This window comes from Podarcis filfolensis, assembly GCF_964270895.1.
Source record: "Podarcis filfolensis genome assembly, chromosome: 7".
NCBI lineage: Eukaryota > Metazoa > Chordata > Lepidosauria > Squamata > Lacertidae > Podarcis > Podarcis filfolensis.
The window spans coordinates 67644093-67665993 of record NC_139603.1 but is presented as its reverse complement, the minus strand read 5'-3'; the positions used below and the strand labels follow the sequence as shown (position 1 = coordinate 67665993).

The 21901-nt window shown below is 43.2% G+C and overlaps 1 protein-coding gene and 1 long non-coding RNA gene across 4 annotated transcripts in view; both read left to right on the top strand.

The window, feature by feature from the left end:
- The first annotated feature begins 5600 nt into the window (after positions 1-5600).
- LOC310766931 lies at positions 5601-7480 on the top strand. The gene is made up of 2 exons (XR_014550536.1): positions 5601-5747; positions 7121-7480. It is a non-coding gene; the product is annotated as an uncharacterized lncRNA (long non-coding RNA).
- A 7332-nt stretch (positions 7481-14812) lies between these two features.
- NIPAL2 (NIPA like domain containing 2) overlaps positions 14813-21901 on the top strand; it is a 39167-nt gene continuing 32078 nt past the window's right edge. Inside the window, exons 1-2 of one of the 3 annotated variants that reach the window (XM_083622754.1) lie at positions 14813-15267; positions 20702-20770. In XM_083622754.1, the coding sequence (XP_083478880.1) occupies positions 15175-15267; positions 20702-20770 (162 nt within the window). In that variant the 5' untranslated portion in view covers positions 14813-15174. The remainder of the gene's footprint in view (positions 15268-20701; positions 20771-21901) is intronic. The other 2 variants (XM_083622755.1, XM_083622753.1) reach the window with 2 other exon arrangements.

Genomic DNA, 21901 nt, shown 5'->3' with positions numbered 1-21901 from the left:
CTGGAGGCATCTGGTGGGCTGCTTTTGGAAGCAGAAATACTAGGATAGATGGGCCTTGTTTTGTTCTAACAGGGAAGTTATTATCACAGCATCAATATACATAACAGAGCCTGAATGTGCTTGTGTATGCACATTTTTTCATACTACCGTCATGGAAGATCGTGAAATAGCACCTTTTCTTTTCCTAGCCCCTCAACATGTGCATAATTTAAAAGGTGCACAGCAAAGGTTTTAAGGGGAAAGATGAAAGTAGTTGTGAGCTCGGAAGACAGCTCAGAAATATGGCTTGGGTACAGCAAAGCACATGTGTAGTTCTCTTCAAGTCCAAGGTTCCATCAGATGCAGAAAGATGTAGATCAGATAAAAAATGACTGCCATGTATATATTTGTAAAGATTACAAGTGTGCTTTGCTTGTTTGATGAGACCAAGAGTAGTTAGCATAGATGCTTTAAATGAACAGATAAATGAACAGATGCTAAGACAAATGTAGGTACAACTCCATCCATCCAGATAGTAAAAAGATTAAGAGGAACAGATTTCAGGGGGAAAGGCATTGTTCTCTAGATGGATGTTATGTTGAGAATAGATTACAAGGTGAAATAGAGGGAATATGGGTATCAAGATGTTTAGCATGACTAAGGCACAGATCATAGAGACTGCTGTGACATTTCAGTATGGGGGAAAGAGATATCCGCCATATTGCACCCATCAGCCCCTGCCAACATGGTCAATGATCAGGGATGATGGGAATTGGAGTCCTAAATATTTGAAGAGCACCAGGTTGCAGGAGACAGATATAGCCAATTCCAATGGATATCTGCAAAGTACCCACCCACAAATTACATTCAGGCTGCAGGGAGAATACATGACTGTGAGGAAAAATGACCCCATAAAAGATTATGTCCAAGATGTCAAGAGGACATCTTGGAGACATCTTTACATGTAACATACACAACTATGTGCCACTTCAAGTGTTCCACGTTACCCAGGGGAAACATTCTTGTGCAGGAAATACTGTGATGCCATTGTGCAGATTGTCTCTTTTAAACACATATGGACGTCTGAGAAGCCACAGCTAATTGGCACTGGTTTGTGATAAGATCTAAAAACATGTAGCCCCTTTTGCTTCTGGGCACTGACTCCAAAGAAATGACTTTTTAAATCATCACCTCACAATTTTAGGAAATATATTCCCTTACCATAAGTGGTAGATTCTCAAAGTACCTTTAGATCTCCTTAAGGCAATTAATTTATTAAAAATAAAAAAGACATTTTGCTAAGTTCCACCTACGCAATAGCTGTAGAAGCCAAGTTTTGGGGTTGTTTTTTTAAAAAATGGGGCCTTTGTTTTTGTGGGGGTGGATTCATGGGAGCTACATTTACATTGAAGATCTGGATTTAGGGCCTCCAAGAATAATTCCCAGCAGCTTAAAAACATGGGAGCAAGCCCCTTCCTCGCATTTGCACAGCTGTGATCAGCGCTTTAAGTTTTTAATGATGCTGTTCTACCCCTGCGCTCATATGGCTGCTGCTTCTGACTTAAAACCACTCTCTCTTTTCAATCTGCTTTTTTCCTTTGTGGTTAGTGTCATGCACAATCTCATCAAGAGGAATCTCATCAAAAGCCACTTCAAAGACTGTTCCCCCCTTTTTTACAATGGTAACATCATCTCTCATGCTTCAGCAGCGCTCGCATGCACTGGAAAACATCTATGTGTGATGGGAGGGGTGGGGTAGGAGAGCAGAGGAAACAATGCATCACGGAGGGAGTCCTTAAAAGGCATCAAAACCAAACTGAAAGTCCGTGATTGCAAATGCTTTCAAGGCCTGGGAGTGGTGGAAAGGATTCCAAGGGAGCAGCCAGATGCAAATATTGCTGCAGCTCTCAGTACTGAAGTTATGTCCCCATGGTTTTAAGCACCAAGATTACCATGGTCCGCTATGAGGCTGTCGATTCCCAGGGGTTTTAAAAATTAAAATGGGGTAAGTGGGAAGCATTCACTTGTTTGCAAGTGCAGGATGGATGGGATGGGAGGTGCTGGAGTAAAGGGTGTGCTATAGAGGCATCCTTTTGCAATATTTTTCTGGGAGGAGAAGGTACCATATTTTTTGCTATATAAGACTCACCTTTTCCCTCCTAAAAAGTAAGGGGAAATGTGTGTGCGTCTTATGGAGCGAATGCAGGCTGCGCAGCTATTCCAAAAGCCAGAACAGCAAGAGGGATTGCTGTTTTCACTGCGCAGCGATCCCTCTTGCTGTTCTGGCTTCTGAGATTCAGAATATTTTTTTGTTTTGTTTTGCTCCTCCCAAAACTAGGTGCGTCTTGTGGTCTGGTGCGTCTTATAGAGCAAAAAATACGGTATACTATGGTAAATTATAGCATTCAGAAAAGAAGAGGGGGCAGCAGTGGCTTCAGGCCATCCCTCTACTGATCCTACCTTGCAGGTAACTTGGTGACTTGACTACAGAGGCTCCTGGTCCGGTGCTGCTGCAATTCTTATTATGTGCCACATCAGTACATAATAAGGCCATAGTTTAGCTATGAATGAGGGAGCTCACCCGACTTGCATAGCTGAGACCTGGGTGGGTGAATTGGGTGGAGCAGATTTTACTCAGTTCTGCCTCCAGCTACCCCCAGGGTACCTGGTGCTAGAAGGCTGCTGTGGCCCATAAGACATCTATTCTGCTTACCAGAAAGCCCCTTTGTCTCGGAGTTGGCTTTGAATACCTTTACCTGTTGAGGGAAAGATTGGGGGTGCTGTTGGTGCTACCCAATGGTCTCCTTTACTGAGCTGGCAGAGGTCAACTTGAGTGCAGGGTTGTATAACCCCAAGTCAGTGTTGTAGAACTGGCAACGTTCATGCTGAGCCTGCCTTGTCTGGAGCAGCTCGGGACTTCATGGCTGTCCCATGTTGTCAGTAGACCACACATAGGGAGGAGCACACACTTGATTTGGTCTTCACTTCAGAGAAAGCGGGAGGGTGGTCTGGCTATTGGAAGGATAAAGCACATCACCTTGCCTCGGCCAAAGCACTATCTGGTAACGTTTTGGCTTATGACAGCAGTTTCCTATCCCCTGTCCCCTCACAGGAGCAGGGCCGTCTTACCCATAGGCACTAGGGGTAAGGGGCACCTGTGCGCCGGGCTCTCAGGGGCACCAGGCCAAGAGTCCGGGGCCCGAGAGTTGAGTCCGGGGAAGAGCCCGCCCGTCAGTCAGAGTGCCGCGGCGAGCTCTTCTGCTGCTGGCAGCTCTGCACTGCGAGTTTGGAGGCGACCCAGCCAGCGAGACACTGAGGCGGTTGGCCAGCTCCACCCTCCTGCGCGCCTGGGGTTGGGCAACCTGGGGGGGGGGCAGGCAGATCTTTGCACCCCAGCGCCTCATATGCTTAAGACAGCCCTGCACAGGAGGGATGGGGAACCACTTCAGGTGGTTTGCCTCCTGAGATATGTAGAACTAGACAGAATCCTGAAACCTCTGATTGATTTTCTTTCACCCAAAGCTGGTGATTCTGCTGAGGCGTTTTAAAAATAAAATCCTCACAGGGCTCTGACTTTGGCATTCTGAACCACTGTTTATGTGCTGTTTATTTCATTAATTATCTGATTTTATTCTTCTCTGTGACGGAAATGTTTATCCTGCAAATTGTTATTTTATGATATTGTGCTTTTAATTGGATGTTATTATTTCATGCTGTGAGCCACCCAGGGAAATTTTTTATTGGGTGGCTCTATTTAAATATAGTAAATAAAGAAAATAAATAGAAGAACTGAGCTTACATTGCTCCATTGCTTACAATAATGAAGTAGTGTGAGGTAAGAATGGAATCACCTCTCCCTCCCTTCTGCTAGTGGACCAGTTGGACTACAACTGTCACGAAGAGTCGGACACGACTAAACGACTAAACAACAACGACGACAACTACCACCAACCCCGTACATACTCACTGGCTGCTGATGAAAGTTGGAGTCCAACAACGACTGGAGGAACAGAGTTTCCCCACCTCTTTATAAACAGAACCTCATGTGCTTCATATGTGAATGTGATAGAAATGTCAACAACTGCCTCAAGACATTTAGTTTGGTTCTCCATCAGTCAAAATCCCAAATGGAAGAGGAAGAGTGCAAAACACAAGGTCATCCACCAACTGGGAGCGCGAACGCTTTCTGCAAACGAATAAGGAAAAGTCCAATTCACAATTGTCTGTTTGCAAAGACTCCCACATGGCGAGCTCTCTTTGTGTGTTCTCCAGCAAGACTAGAATTGATAGCCATCCCATTTCCAGAGGGCACCACTCACCCCTAATGTTGAAACAAAACCAACTTTAATAACTTTACTTTATATATACTCCATACTTTAATAGTGATTTTATAACCTATGATAATCAAATGAGAAATTCTTGAACTCGCCAAGCTGTGCCTGTTTTATGGAAGAGAAACTATTGCACTGGATTATATAGATTCGTCATGTATTTCTCCAAACTGCTCTGCATTGTTATTATTGTTTTTAAAGCCCAACCCAAAAATTCTCAATCAACTAGAAAGTGAACTTGCCTCCCCCGCCCCACCCCACTATGCATATGTGGTGGGATTACTGTCCTTCAAAAAAAACACACAAAAACTTTTTCTTGTAAGAGTAAATTACAAAGCTAAAGAAAGCCTTGGGGGCTTGGAATTTGGGTAGATTCCATTTATTCCATATGTGTGAAAACTGGACATGGAACAAGATGATCCACAACAACCAGCTCTATGTGTTACGCCCATAAGCCTCTCTGATTGAAATCCCCATAAATCTTTTCCATCTATAATCAACTTCCTTGTCTGGTACAGCTTGATTTCAATTTAGGACACTCTCTCTCTCTCTCTCTCTCTCTCTCTCTCTCTCTCTCTCTCTCTCTCATTATTCTTTCCATCATGTTTATACCCACAGTAAAAAGCCAATCTCTAAATACTGTATATCAAACGACCTTTAATACACACACAAAAAAAGTTATTTTCAAAAGAAAGATCAGTTCCTGATGCCTAAACAAGCCAGAAAGGGGACACAGCCATGAAATATGGAATAAACCACTGACCTTTTAACTTTAAAATTGTTATAATATGGTGGAAACATAATAAATATGATAAGGAATGTTCTGCAGATTCTAAACACAGAATCAAATTCATGACAAGAAAAGATTTACCTCCCCTGAAGGAAGGTAAATCTTGCGTGGCATTTCTGCAAAACATACTTTACATACCAATTGTTTTCAAAAAGGGTTCAGTAACATTGTTAACAGAAAACTGGTGTGTGGGTTGTGTGTCTGAGTGCATGTGTGTCTGCACATGTGTGCGTGAAGTAAGCAAATTATGCACCTATCCAAGTCATTTCATTTGGTTTCTTACAGTGGGCTGATCAGAAAGTACTCTGCCTTAAGGGAGCAGACAGTATAACCTGAAGTATGTATCTACATTTTGATTGCCGTGTACTAACAAATATTATGGTAGTGTCAGTGACATGATAAATCCCCTGGCAGTAATTGGTTGAACCACTCAAATGTCACAAAGGGATGTGGCAAGCAGGACATAACAGAGGGGTAACCAAAGCTTAAGAAATGAGTAGCCTGCGGAGGCAGCAGAATGTTACAGCCTCCCTAAGAGGCTACTGCCCATTGGGGCTGGTGGGACAGAAGCCAAGGAGACCAAAAGTAGATGGAACCAGAGCCAACAACAGATGCAAAAAAATAATAATCTACAGATGTAAACCATGGTTTGTACAAATCATAGTTTGCCTGTAAACCAAAACTGAAAATGCCAGTCAAATTATTTGGATGTAACGGCAAGCTATGGTTGGCCACAAAAGTAAAAGTGCAAGAGCAAATTGGTGTGTGTGAGAGAGAGGAGAAGGAACTTTGTGAGCCTAAGGCTCATTCAAGTAATGTCGAACTATGGTTTGGTGTTATGTCCAAACAGAGCTAATACCATGTCTCTGCCAGTCAAAGTAGGCCAGGCTTTCCCTTCCAGGTATTATGGACTACAACTTTCATCATCCCTGACCATTGGCCATGTCCCTGGAGCTGATCTGGGTTGTAACCCAAAATTTCTGGAGGGCACCAAGCTGGGGAAGGCTGGTGTTCCCAGTTTCAGGTTAGATGGACCAAAGATCTGCCAGGTATAAGGCAGCTTTCTGTGTTCTATATTTCAAAGCTTTACCCTTTTAGAAGTTAGCTCTGGACTACGTTTAAGCACATTCCACCAGCCTTAACTGCTGAATCAGAGTTAAAAAACACTGAGTTGCTGAAGAATTGTGTGTTTTCAGGAAGCATTTAAGCATTTTGGTTTCACCGAGAAGTGATCAAGTTAGATCGACAGCACTTACCATCTCTCAAGGCAGCTAAACTCCTGCTACTTTGCCTGCACAGTAGGTGGAAAACAATGGCATGCTATGGCAATTGCTCCATCAGTGCTTGCATATCAGCTTGCCACATGGAACAATTCCCTCTCTCTTCCCACCGTGCACTGTGTTGTGGGTTCTCCTGACCCCTGCAAGCCAATCTGAGGCTCATAGGGGGCACACAGGGAGGAGGGGAAAGCCCCATTGTGCTAGGGAAGTCCTTGCACAGGCTTCTTATAGCTGGACTCCTAAATTAATCTGGCCCACTCCCTTCAGGTTGCCCAAGCCCATTACTGGGGCTCAGTAATTAGCAGCGTCCTAAAAGGGAAATCACTTGCCATTAACTAAGTTTCCTTAGCAATAGCAGATCCATAGAAGAGAGCTGGACATGTTCTAGGGTGCACTAGCAATCTGAGCAGATGAAGAGTTGGATGCAACATCCCTGCCCTTTACTCTGTGAGGCAAATGGAGAGCTCAGCCTAGAACTTTCACCATTCTAGAAAACAGCTGAGAATCCTTGCCAGCGCATGGGAATGCAGTGGCAAACATGCAGGGGTTCCTCAGTAGACAAATAAATGTAGAAAAATATTCTCTGAGTGCAGATTGTTTGAAAACCACCAGGATAGACAATATGGCTTGTATTTATATGCCAGCCATATGGCTCTATAGCTCCTTCTGCAAAGCTATTCTTATTTTATCATCTCCGTATTCTTCAGCAGAAGCGTAGAGCTTCTGAATATGTTTTGCAGATTGGAGTTTCGCCGGAAAAGATGAAGGCATCAGCTGAGAAAGCTTAGGCTGGGAGAGCATTGGTTTGAAATCTACCTGGACTGTTTTGCATATATATTCAGGCTACATAATGTGTAGCATTTGATATTTGGGGCTGAGGCAATCTTCTCTCTGTGGGGCAGCACAGAAACAATCCAGTTTGTCCAAAAAGAGGGACAAGTTTGCACAACTCTGCATGGATGGAACCTGCTTTGCTTTTAGGATTTCACGGTCAGAAAGTCCCATGTTTGCTTTTAGTCAAGTAGTGTATGCTGACATCTGGTGGCACTGGGGAACCAGGTCTTTGGTAAAGAAATAGAGCACGATAGGCTTTCAGAGGCTCCTGTTCTTCATCCGTTTCTCATTTATTATTCAGCAGTTCCTTTTTTTTATTATTGATTTCAGAACTTAGTGCTGCGATGTTAACTGTATTGTGCTTAGAAGCAGTGAACTAGCTTAATGATAGTAAAGAGTAAATTGCCCCAAATCCAGCTTCAGCTTCAGCTGAATGCATGACATCGGTTAGAACAGAATTTTTGCTGGGAAGGAGCATTCAGTTATATATGGAAGGACTGCACACTTGCAATCTAAAGTGGCACAAAGGATGCTGGGAATGGTAGCTTGCTAAGGATGTTGTGAGTTGTCAGGTGGCCCCTGTATCCCTTGCAGAGCTCAAGTTCCTAATGTTCCCTTGGAAGAGGCGTTGCTTGTGAAAACCATTCTGGAAAAGTGGAGCCCTGAATGTGCATTGATAAAACAAGGCAACCAAAGACATCAAGGAGGTTACAATTTCTCAAGTTTACATAAAATTAACGGCAAAACAAAAGCCTCTCAACAAAGCCCAAATCATTATCAGATAAGAAGCAGTACAGTTTGAGGAATATATTTATAATACTATTCAAACTGACATTTTAAGACACCATCTGAATAAGAAGGAACCCAACCATTTTGCTTGTTTGACAATCAGTTGTCAAGGTTTACAAGAGATCCATTATAGGACTGTTTCTTGCATTAAATTTTGGATTAACGTTACATTTAAATATCACTTCCTTCACTCCTACCCTGCTTTTGATTAGCTTTAAGAGTAGCTGATGGTCTTGTGACTTGGATTTTTTAAATTTTAATATTTTGTGTACATGGACTGGAATTTTATATGAAATTGTGGGTTTGATCTCTGACCTCTGTTTACTAGAATACTGATTTCCCACTAATTTGATAGCATAGGTCCCTACCAGTATAAGGGTCTACTGTAAACAAGCTGCTCACTTTACATAGCTGTGTTTGGCTCCTAAGTGAAGAAGTATGCATGGTGTATACTTTGGATACTGTAGTCTACTACAGGAATAATAAAAACCACATAATAGCTGTTCAGCTTCACAGGTAGCATACACATTTGGGGGGGGGGGAATGCTACATGACTGTTAGGGAGAGAAAGATCATTTTCATACAGTCAGAACCTGTGATTACTCAGAAGTAAGTTCCACTGTATCGAGTTCAATGCGGTTTACTTCCATACAACTGCATGTGACATTTCAGCCTTAGAACTCAACCATATGCATATTTGCACAGAAGTAAATCCCATTTAGCTTGATAAGCCTTACTCTCAGGTAAGCCTTAGTCACTGGATGGTGGGATGCTTGAGAACTATAATCTGCTTCATTTGTTTGTCATTGAGATCTGTTGCTGTTGGCATTAGCCAAAGGAGGAAAACAATACAAGGACTAGCCAGAAACAAAGAGCTTTGAAATCTAATATAATCAGCTCTTGAAGAATGGCCTTTTCTCATTCCTTGTTTTACCTGCACCTTGAGCAGGATGGGGAACCTGTGGTCTTCTAGATGGATTACAGCTCCCATAGCCCCTGACCTTTGGCCATGCTGGCTTGGACTGATGGATATTGAAGGCCAACACCATCTGTAAGGCCACCATCCTTGAACTTGAAAGTCAAGCTGATCTTGGTTAGCTATCTGTGCTTTACCAAGCTTAAGTTCTCTCATGTCCATCCTGACCTTCTGGTTGGCCAGAAGAGGCCCTGCAGGAACCCCTCTGGGTCAGCCTCAGTTCTGAACGTTCTCTCAGCATCTCCCTGCAAAGAAAACAGAACTTCCTTGCCTAAGCCTGTGCAACCGTTCCATCTTTGTGTCCCTTGTGACCTTGCCTTCTATTTACTTTTGATATAGATTCCCTCCCTAACTGTGACTTCAGTTTCCAATTAGCTAAAGAAGAGACCTCACAAATCTGACTCAGCTACTAGACTCAGGTACTAAGTTAACTGGAATCTGTTGGCCAGGTTCCTGATACTACCTGCAGCATAGCTGCCAACTCCCTGGAGCCTTGGGTACCTGAGCACCCACAAAATTCCCCATGAAGGGTCCAGGCATCCACAAATTCCAGTACCAGGGCCATCCATGCTGCATGGCACTCATGGCCCTGGGCACCCACAGTCGTGGGGCCAATTTGGCACTCCTGACCGCACAGATTAACTAGATAAGAGTCAATCTTCTGATGCATTCTAATCAATGCAGGTGTGGAAAAGACCAGGTAATTGATTGCACCTCATGGGATGGGCAGGGACCACCGTCAACAGAAATACTGTTTTTGGTGGCATCAATGTGCTTCAATGAAATGGTAAAAAGGAGGATGCAAATGAAAAATCTTTTCATCCTTTTCTCACATTCTTTATGTTTTTACCTCTAAGTGTGGCTTGATTTTCCAAAAGGAGAAGAAGGGTATTTAAAACAATGAGGCACTTTAGATACAGCAGCTGCAATGACAGGAGTTTAATAAAAGCTGACAGAACTGGTCCAAGGTAGGACTTTGCCTGAGGTGTCAAATTTCAGGGGCACCTAGTTTAGCTATGCAAATTATTGGATGGAGAGTATCACTGCCTCCATGTTTAGGAGGTGTACGCAGTTTAGCAGTGCATGGGGTGGTTAATATCCTCTCTGTTCAGCAGGCACTGTGGAGTGTCATTGGGTAGGAAGACACGGCAGGCTGTACAAATGAAAATGAGAATACAATATCCCGGTCAAGGCTTGATCATTTAATGAGCTATTGTTATGCTCAGCATAAAATAAGGCACAAGAAGGCAAACCTTTTAATATGCTGCAGGGAAGGGCAGCCATGACTGGAGCCAAATAGCCTGCAGTTTATTAAAGTTAATGTGACCCTCCTCTGGGGTCATAAGCTGGTTCTCTTAAGAATATATTAACAGAGTTTTGAAACTAATCTGCATAAGGTGCCAGAGTCAATTTAAAAGTGTCAGAATACCTTCAAGGTTTTAGCAGCGAGGAGGCTGGGACTGAAGTACCTGAACTGAGGTTACACTAAGGGTTTGAAGTCGACTTCATTAGTGATATCTCACTGAAAGCAAAATGTTGTCTGATGAATCTGGCAACTTGTAATATATAGTTGACATTGGGGACTTTTAGTTTGTTGTCTCCAGTCCCAGCTGCATGACCTACCACTGACCATTTCTATCAGATCTCACCACCCTATTCAATGAGTCTTACTCCAAGTTAACCGTGTAAAGGACTGCAGTCTAAGGGAGCAATACAATACTGCTGTTTTTGTCTTTCCCTTTTGATTTAGGACTTCCAACCCCACAACACAAATGTTGGTGTTTTTGGTAGATCAAGGCAAAAGGAATATTCTGTTTCAGAACATTATCTGCACTAAGGTTGCGATCTTACAGAGCTTTCTACTGCATATAATTGTGTGTGTGTGTGTGTGTGTGTGTGTGTGTGTGTGTGTGTACGTACTCCTTGTTTACACCCTTTCGACTATTTTCACAGTATGACTCGTGGAAAATTCAACCTAACCAGTATTAACATATTGGAAGCGGCTCTGTGTTTCTTGATTTTGAATAACCTTTCACTGACTTTTTATTTTATTTAAAAGAGCACTGAAATGCATTTTTAGATTTTAAAAAAATAATAATGTGTAAACAGAAATATAAACTTCAAAGGTATTTACACAATGGAATTGTAGCCAGGGTGGGAGCCACCATTGTTAGACCAGAAGTAACTTTTCTTCTGACATCCCACCCTAAAAACAAATCTTCCCTGTGAATATACTGAGTTTGTAAAAAGTATTGTACTGTCCTTCTCCAATCCAGAGGTCAATGTGCAGTCTTGCAAATAAGGGTCCTTTTCACAAGTGGATATCCCCATCCACTTTAAAGAAGGGAGCAGCTCTACACAAACATCCCTTTGCACATCTGGGGCTGTTGAAGCAACTGAGAAATCCTATAGAAGTTCATTGAATGCATTGGATTTCATACCCCTACAAAACACTGCTGGATCAGGATTATATTGTTTGCCTTTCATATCCAAGAGATGTACTTGCATTTTCTGGCAGGGATATTAACCTTTGTGTATTTTTTTAAAAAAAAAAATATTGCATTTATTTATTGCTTGAGTGCCCCAAATCTCTGAGAATTCAGCACCCAATTTGTGCAGCCAACAATGAGCAAGCTGATGATGCATTGAGGGCGCTTCAATACAGGAACACCTCGAAAGCATTAAGGGCATTGTCAGAGGGGACTGAGAGTGTGAGAAAAAGGAGCCGGGATTAGCCAGAACAAGTCATGGTTTCTTGGGTCATGTCTGAGACTGAAACTTGGCTTAATGCAGGCATAGGCAAACACGGCCCTCCAGATGTTTTGGGACTACAACTCCCATCATCCCTGACCACTGGTCCTGTTAGCTAGGGATGATTGGAGTTGTAGTCCCAAAACATCTGGAAGGGCGAGTTTGCCTATTAAGAGTTTGGATTTGATATCCCGCTTTATCACTACCCGAAGGAGTCTCAAAGTGGCTAACATTCTCCTTTCCTTTCCTCCCCCACAACAAACACTTTGTGAGGTGAGTGGGGCTGAGAGACTTCAGAGAAGTGTGACTGGCCCAAGGTCACCCAGCAGCTGCATGTGGAGGAGCGGAGACGCGAACCCGGTTCACCAGATTACGAGTCTACTTCTCTTAAACACTGGCTCTCTGCCTAGCTTAATGTGAGCACAGGTCTCCAACACTGGCCACGACCAACCAGGTGGCTCTGGGAAGCTCAGGTAGTGAGTGTGTGAGAGGTAGCAATTCCCTATAGTCTGCACCACTCGCTATCAGTTATTGACAGGCCTGCCTCTCCTGAATTTGTCTAATCCTTTAAAAACCCTTCTAAGCTAGCGCAATTATCATCTACTGCCTAACGAAAGCACTTCCTTTTGTTTGTTCTCTTCTGTTCTCCTTCCTCTCTGTTTCCCATCCAAATTGCTCTCGCGGCGATTCCTCAATAGTAATATGTGCATTCATTGCCAGTGGAGCCATGAGTCTTTTCTCACAGTAAATGAGCAGAGATGTACTAGAAGGGCATGCTGCTATTATTACGGCTGAATGGCTTGTGTTTCTGGGACTATTGCCCAGTAATAATAATAAGCAAACCTGGAGTGGAGCAGAGAAAGAGTGCAGGCTGCCAACCTAATTATTCAATCAAAGAGTTTTGCTTGAAAATATGGTCTCCCTCCTGTGCCAGTTTAAGGAAATGGCAGCAGCGTTCTGGCTTTGGAGCCGCAGAAGGCTTACAGGTGGGCGGTATTAAACATTAAGGGCCAAAGAAAATGGGCACTTCTTCTGAAGGTTTCATACCCTTTTCAGGCAGCTTTCCCACAAACAAAAAAAAGAGAGAAATATTAATATACCTAAATATAAACCTGCCATACACAGTAAGCATGCCAATGGCTGCCTTCATTATGCTGTAACCTGGGGATAGGGCATCTCTGGTCCTCCAGATGTTGTCGGACTACAGTTCCCATCCTTCTTGACTATTGACCTTGTTGGCTGGGGCTGATGGGAAGTGGAGTCCAGCAATCTCTACAGAACACAGGTTTCCCTACTGTAACCACATTCCCTCGGTGTCCCTTTAAATATTAAGGCTCCCTTTATAGAACAGTTGGAGAAGCTTTGGACATGATTGACACGTTTAGGTGGGTGTACAGAAAGTGAAATTCTCCATACTTCCCCATTTCACACTTCTCTGCTGCATGCAAAACAGAGCATCAGATCTCTCCCAGTAATTAAATGCGCAACATAGGAAGTTGCCTGGGTCAGAGTGTTGATCTATCTAACTCAATATAGTCTAAACTGACTGGCAGTGGTCTTCCAACATTTCAGACCAGGAGTCTTTCCCACTCCTACTGCAGATGCTGTGGATTGAACTTGAGACCTCCTACATGCAAAGTGGATGCTCAGCTACTGAGCCATGGCCCTTCCATGGGTTTCAGTTCTTAGAGATAACTTGGAAATCCAACCCTGGGGAGATTTGTGCAGCAGGACTCCCCAGCTGGTTCCTCCCACCATTCCTCTGCACCCAACCGGTCAATGACATTGGGCTTATACTGATTAGATACCAGTGTGTCCAGTTCACATGATCAATCAGCTTGCTGTTTGGCACTTGTGTGCACATGTGAGTGCACATACAGCCACTTCTTACTTATTTAGGACTTTCTTACCTGCTTTTCAGCTGAAAAGACTCCCATTGGACTGGCCCATTGGTGGGATTCGCACAACGTCATGCTGGTGTTGCAGCATGATCTTTTGCAATAACCAGGCAAGAGGCACAATGAGTGAAACCGAAGGAATTTCATGTGAAACAACTCAGTGGTGCTGGCCAGATTGCCCCATGTGCCAGATCCAATTGGATTTTTACATATGATGATGAACATGTGGTCTTCATGCTCAAATGAGTGTCAAAGTGTTGGTACTGACCTTTAAAGCCCTAAACGGCCTTGGCCCAGTAGCGTTTCCACCCCCATCGTTCAGCCCAGACACTGAGGTCCAGCGCCGAGGGCCTTCTGGTGCTTCCCTCCATGCAAGAAGTGAGGTTATAGGCAGAGGGCCTTCTTGGTAGTGGCAGCCACCCTGTGGAACGCCCTCCCTTCAGATGTCAAGGAAAAAAACAACTATCTGACTTTTAGAAGACATCTGAAGGCAGCCATGTTTAGGGAAGTTAATGTTTGATGTTTTATTGTGCTTTTAATTCTGCTGGGAGCTGCCCAGAGTGGCTTGGGAAACCCAGCCAGATGGGCGGGGTATAAATTAATTAATTAATAAATAATAATAATAATAATAATAATAATCCGACACTGTCCAGGGAAAAATATTTTTGCCCAAGGCACTATGAACTAACAAGAAAGCAGAATTCAGCATAGTAACTTAAACTCATCCACTGCCAAAACACAATACTTTGATAATAATTTCTGGATTTAGTCTACATATCGCTGCTTTTCTGCTTCCAGTCTGCAGGATCTCTCCTTTTTTTTTTTTTTTGCTGAGGACTTACAAACAGTGCATTGTCCCTTGGCTTAGCCTTAATGCAGTCCAATATGCCCCCATTCAGAAGGAACGTCTTGGGCGCTTGCATTCCCATGGCCATTGGGAAATCCATTGCAACCCTATGGCCGTTCGCAAGGAACCGATGCATTTCATTGGGCGTTTATTTGAACATGCCCCCTTCCCTCTGATCCAACCAACGGCCTTTCGGTGTGATTCTTTTCTATTGTGTCCTCCGTTAGTATTGAAAGAGTTAAATGGCAGGCTGCCGCAGCTCAAACAGGAGGTAGGTGGGGCTGGGATATACGAAACACACAAGCAGCCTTCAAATCTACTCTTGCGCTGCTGCAGAACTGTCCACAGCTACTTGCAATATTTTCCTCCCTCGCGCAAAAAAGAATAAAAGGAAAACACCCAAACAAACAAATAACGCGCCCCCCAAATCTCAGCAAAGGTTCTCTCTTTTGCCAAGAGCTCTTTAAAGCACCTGTGAACTTCCGGGCAAAAGAAAACAGTAACCACTTCTCTTAAAAAACAAACAGTCCTTTCTTCTTCCTCCTCCTCCCCAAACAATCCTAGACCAGGAAGTGGGAGAAAAGTCTGAAATCCGGTTTCCTTTGCTGCGATCGCTGATGGCGTTGCTTGGGGCGACCCGGTTGTCCGAGGCGCGCAGCTGAAGACCCCGGAGAGCGCTTCCAAAAGGTCGCCTTGACAATGGCGAAGGCGCGCTTGGCGCAAAACGCCACCCTCGCGCGTAAAGAGAGCAGCAGCGGGTTTCTTTCCAGCGGGTGGTACTACTCAAACCAGGTAAGCAAAATGTCTTCACCTCTGCCCTAAATAAGGGACTTTTAGGGCCAGAAGTGTGCATCTGGCACACCGATAATGTTTAATGTTGGCCAGCAAAGCAACAACAAGACCTCCGCAATTCCCTACTGCAAGATAGCCTCGTTTTGTCCCTCTCTTTGCACCCAGCACCGTAAATGTATAGTCAACGTTACATACAGGACTCTTACATCAGAGAGGTGGTTGTGACGATGCTATAGGGCGAAGGAGAACCGTGAACTCCTTGGAGGAGGGGTGCGTTAAGTGTGCAAACCTCGTGGGCAGTGTGCAAAAACCAAGCAACCACTGGGACACCAGAAACAACCAGAGGCTGTTTTCAGAGAGCGATTTGGCTGGTGGAAATGTTTCAAAATCTGGGTGGCTGTGGTAGCTCTTCTGTGGGGCGATAGGGATGCCTGAAATGTGGAACCACTGGTGTCAGATGCTGCACCCTGTGGAATTGTGGGATAGTGTGCAGGAAGGCAAAGAACTTCTCCTCACCTTCCCTTTCTACGGGTGGTAACCTTCTGCTTGCGAGGCAGGCCTACCACTGAGCTACAGCCCTTCCCTGAGGCAGTGACTAGTTCAAAATGACTTAGCCAATGAGCAAAACATTTCTCCTCTTCGTTCCCCAGGCAAAAGTGGTTTTGCCACCCTAACAGCATAAAGTAGATACGAGGAGGTGACGGTGGCAGCTGTATCCTTCAGAAATGAAACACATGATGTGGCCTCATTGCAACCAGTGTTCCTCATTCTCTTGCAAGGGGCAGACAGTGAGCTGAGGTGGGGGAAATGTTGAGTGTTATGATGTCAGGTCACACCACTTTTGTTTTACTGGATGTTACCATGGCGATGCACGGGAACGATGCTGTTGGCCATAGCTACGTCTACTCAGTAATGTCTAGTTAAGCCTTTTTTAGGACAGTAGAACCTTGGATTATTACCAAATGCTAATCAAACTGTAGAATGTGAGTAAACAGCATTAGCATTTTGAGATCAACTTTCTCTGGACCCAAAATGTGAACAATGGCTCCAAGAGAGAAGTTTTTTGATGGCTAACCCCTCCATCTTGGGGACTTAACAAAAGTCTGAGATCTAGTTCCACCCAGACTGAGGTCACATTGCTTCGAATGGGAGTTCGGCACATGCTTAACCCTTGCTCATTAAAATCAGCAGGATGTAAATCTACTTAAATTTGGCTGGATTATGCCCACAATATTATTTTTTAAATCAAAATTGGCATTTTATCTTCTTGGCTTTATCTTGTTTTTATTGTTCCTTTGTAATTATTGTGACATATGTTATTATTCTGAACTTCAGTCCATTGGGATGGGGTGTAATATACATGAAATAATTTTTTTGTGATGGTCTAGAGAGGTTGTTTAAATGCACATTTGGTGACTATTGTGTTGCCAGAGGAGCTAGGAAACGCTTGCATTTAGTATACATACATTATCCCGTTGGTATTTCTGTTAATGCAAAGCAGAAACAAGAAACAACCTCCCTTTAGATCTCAGATTATTTGTAAAGAATTCGTGCGAAAGCTTAATTGCAATATTTATTACACCAGATCTTGTTATGTGTGTATTTATTATTTATCTTCCATGATCCTCAAAGGTGCTGCTATTAGTTACATAAGCTTTTTTAGGTGCCTTGCCCTTTTTATTGTTGAAAGTGATGTTGTGGTCTTAACCAAACCACACCTGATGAGGTGTTTCTTTTTTTATGATAACACAGCATGGGTACTGCCCTAAATTTTTCTTGTTTGCTGTCGCTTTGTTAGCTATAGTTGATTCTCAACATTAGTAATACTCAGAGTAGACCCATTGAAACTGAAATCACTCCAGTTGATTGATTTCAGTGAGTCTGTTCCAAGTATCATTGGATATAAGTAGATCTTGTGGGTTGGTAAATAAATATACAAATCCAGCAGTTAACACAGTTATATAAAACTTTCACCCTGGGCATTTCAAATATTCTAACCTTGGTTTAGTTCAAGCCAGCTAATTTTTTTCTCTCCAAACTTCTATAAAAATTGTGAATGGTTCTTTCAGAAAGGTTTCAACCTTGATATTTTTACGTGTCAAATCTAGTAAGGTAATTATATTCAGCAAAAGCTGGAGGACTTAAGCAATGCAAAACTAAAGCTGGAATTAATCCAGGGTTGTTGTTGTTTTTCCTTTTAGGTGGTGCTTGGATTTAAACTGATCTGTTGCTTTTGAAATATAGTTAGGAGTCTAGGAAGTGTGACAGAACACAGATATTTGGCACAGAACCTTGATATTCTCTCTAGAAGTACCTTCATATTCAGTCATGCTTAAGCCCATTTCTGCCAGCAGAAATAAATATCCGTAACAGGATTAAAACCCAAAAGTAGCAAGTTTCCTGTGTCACTGGTGTGATGTGGTGTCAAAGGAGAATTTACCGTATTTTTCGCCCTATAGGACGCACTTTTCCCCCTCCAAAAATGAAGGGGAAATGTGTGTGCGAGCTATGGGGCAAATGCAGGCTTTCGCTGAAGCCTGGAGAGCGAGAGGCGTCGGTGCGCACCAACCCCTCTCGCTCTCCAGGCTTCAGAAAGCTATCTGCAAGCCTTGGGAGCCCGGCGGGAGTGCCCGCTGGGCTCCCAAGGCTTGCGGGCAGCAGCCTGCAGCCCGAAGCACGGGGGGCGCCCTGGAGCGCCCCCCGTGCTTTGCGCAGATGTCTGCAAGCCTTGCGAGCCCGGCGGGAGTTCCCGCCAGGCTCCCAAAGCTTGCTGATAGCAGCCTGTTCTGGGGGCTGGGGTCGGGAATAATTTTTATTTATTTATTTCCCCCCCAAAAAACGAGGTGCGCCCTATGGGCCAGTGCGCCCTTTAGGGCGAAAAATACGGTACCTTTTCTTGGGGGTCACTTCCATGACAAGTGGATTGTCATGGATTCTTGGATTGTACAGCCAATTCTGATTCCGTACTGTCCAGTGGCACACCATTGTGGACTGATGTTCAGTGTAGGCTCAGCTGCACTGAACTGGTGGACCCTATCCATTACATCAGAGCCTACTGTGTTTATCCTGTGGCAGTGTCTCTTCCATCAGGCTGGAAGCATATCTGAGCAGTAGGATATATACTGCCTAAATCATCTCTTGTGTACAGTGGTACCTCGGGTTACAGACGCTTCAGGTTACAGGCGCTTCAGGTTACAGACTCCGCTAACCCAGAAATAGTACCTCGGGTTAACAACTTTGCTTCAGGATGAGAACAGAAATTGCGCAGCGGCGGCAGCAGGAGGCTCCATTAGCTAAAGTGGTACCTCAGGTTAAGAACAGTTTCAGGTTAAGAACAGACCTCCAGAACGAATTAAGTTCTTAACCCGAGGTACCATTGTATATGTATAATGTTGGTGCAATGAGAAAGGCCTGTTAAGCTGCCATGCCAGGAGTGGGAAACCTGTGGCTCTCTAGATGTTGTTGGCCTCCAACTTTCAATAGCCACAGCCTCATGGCCAATCGCTCAGGATGATGGGAACTGTAGTTCAACAACATTTGGAAGGCTGCAGGTTTCCCATGCCTGCGCTATCTATATCATTTTGTATTGACATTACGGAAATGTGGCTATTTGGGTAACATCGTGAGAGTCAACGGCATGCTCTTTTAGTTTTTTGATGACCGCATATAGCATAAAAATATTGAGTGTGCTGTTGGTGAGAAACAAGTGGGATCTGAAACAAAATGCTGTAAGTGATTTCATTGAGTCATGCCCTTTCTCTGGTTCTTCATCCCTATTGCTATAGAACCTTTGGCTATAAAACTATCTTTAGGGAGCAGTTTGAGTAGCCTTAGAGGAAATGAGCAGTCAATCTTGGAAAGGTTTTGTTTCAAGCTTAAGCAGTGAAGCTAAGTTTATCTGAACAGTATGTTAGAAGTTTAGGAATGGAGTATGCTAAAAAAAAATCTACCCTCTTGAAGCAGAGGTTGTGTAACGCATCTCTTTAGCTGGACAGAGTAACTATAGTGTATCAGCATCTAAAGTAACACCATTGTATAAATATTTCTACTCTGATGCCTTGTGATTTTAAGGACTTAGAGAAAGAGAGCGAGAGGATGGCTGTTACAAAACAGCCTGGTTAGATCTGTTGCCTTAAGCTGCATTAGAAGGAAGGTATAGAAATGTGCTGTACAGTTGCAGGAGCGTCCTGCAGCCAATCGGAAGCTGTGACAGACGTTCGGCTTCCAAAAATTGTTCGAAAACCAAAACACTCACTTCTGGTTTTTGATCATTCGGGAGCCGAAACATACGAGTTCCAAGGCGTTCAGCAACCAAGGTACGGCTGTACTTTGAATGTATCTCTCCTTGTAGTTTAAACCAAATTGTAAACTTTCTACATGTTGTTATATACCGTCCTTTATATATTTCTTTGAGAAAGCGATACCTGGAACAGATTTGTATACAGTTACGAAAACTGCACATTTTCCTTTGGCAATAAAGTAATTGATGAGATAATAAAATTCTATAGGGAGAACACTGTGTTTTGCCAAGTTGATTCAGAATCTTAAGCTTACGTTGGTTTTGCATACTTTTAGTCAGATTTGCATAATTTATATATATATTTTCCGTTTTAGTATTTGCTAGAAATCCAGAACTCTTTTATTTACTTGTTGAATTCACATCCTGCACTTTCTCCCAAAGGATTCCAGGGTGGCAAACCACAGATAAAATAATACAATTAAAAATCATTTTTTAAAAATAAAATACTTAAAGCAAATAAAAATATGTGAAACAGTCACAGATTTTCACACCCAATAATTTCAAGTTGCTAGGAGCTGTATCTTTCAGCCACTGAATACCTGGGGGTTAACAAGGATGTTTTAAAATTCCTCCTGAAAGTTAGTAATGAGGGAGGGAGACACATCTCACCAGGGATGGAATTCTACAAATGGGGAAGCACCTCTGAGAAGACCTAGCCAATGGGGAGCTTCCAATGAGAGACGACCGCACCCCAATTGGTTTCACTGCTGAACTAGTCCAGTATGTTGGCATTGTCTCACATGAACAACCAATTCTACTTTCTGTATGATTCGGGCGTGGGGTGGGAATCAATGTTGGCAGCTCCTTAGGATTCTCGGTCTTTTTTCTTCTTTTTCAATAATTTTCTTCGTGGGCAAGATGGGGAAATTGGGGAGCTGGTATGAAAGATGCGTACAGTAGATGAATATTCAGCATGTCTCGGGTACTTTTACCATTTAGGCTCTGCTGTTAGGATACGGAAGAGTGTTTGTAAATAGCAGGCAACATAGCTCAGCCCTACCCTTGAAAGAGCAGGAAGTATTGCAGCCCCAATCCCCAGCAAGTTATTCTATAAATGAATGAAACTGTGTGCATATTTGCCTGCTGTTCCACTAATTATCTGTATTACTGTACACAAATGTTTTGTTTCTGCAGACTTTGCTCTTAGGCGTCTTGTTGGCAATCGCAGGAAACATTCTCATTAGCATCTCTTTGAATCTGCAGGTAAGAAAAATCTCCTTTGTATGGTGATTGGTAATGAGATCTAAGCAGCAAACTGTGTGCACAGGCTTCCAGCCATAATATTTAATGTTGGTTAATAGCGCACTTACATAACACAGCACTGAGCTACTGATTACCTTACAATATGCTTTGAGTTTTATTCCTCTGTTCAGGCATAAAAGCACACTTAAAGTTCTGCGACTTTTATATTTAATTCGTTGATATTTGACTACACAACTTATTTTCAACCTTCTTCCTGTGAATCGTATTTAGTATTGTGATTCATTTGGGGTATTTTTTTTGTATGCTAGGCAAAAGTTCCTAAGCATAGGAGCCACCATATCAAATTTCCGTATAAACAAGAGCCACATCCCTGTGCCTCCTTAACAGTTGCCACATTTCCTTCTCTTCGGTCCCTATACTTTGCCCATATTAAGGCAAAACGTCTGAAAGTGAGCTGAGCATTGGCTTGCAGCGCAGAGCAGTGATCGGATTACCACCCTTCCATGAAATCAATGCTCACCACGCACTCAGAAATCCTTGTCCCGCAGTAAAGATCTTTTGACTACCAATTTGAATGTTACAGCTCCCATGTGGAAGCCAATGGAAATTGATTCTGTATGCGAGCGCTTGGCTTAATCGCTCTACCATTTGAAAGCAGCTTTTCATATTGCCACCTTCCCCTCTCTTTCCAGTGTTCAGATTGTTGTTGTTGTTGTTGTTATGATGATGATGATGATGATGATGATGATGATGCGTTCCTCACCAAGGCGACCCAAAGCGATTTACCAAAATAGTATAAATACTATTCCCAATTATAACAAAATACAACCAATAAAAGCCCAAAAAACACATGTATGCAAATGTAGGTCAGGTCTTACAGATCCTGCACCACTAAAAGAAACCACAAAAACATAGAATTGTAGGGTTGGAAGGGACCACAAGGGCCATTTCAAGTCCTTGCGATGCAGAAATCTTTTGCCCAACATGGGGCTAGAACCCACAACCCCAAGATTCAGAGTCTCATGCTGTACCGACTGAGCTATTCCAGGTTCAAATATCTGAAGCCATTCAAATTAAGGACCAAAATCCTGGGTAAAAAGGAAGTTTTTTGCCTGGCAGTTAAAAACCAAA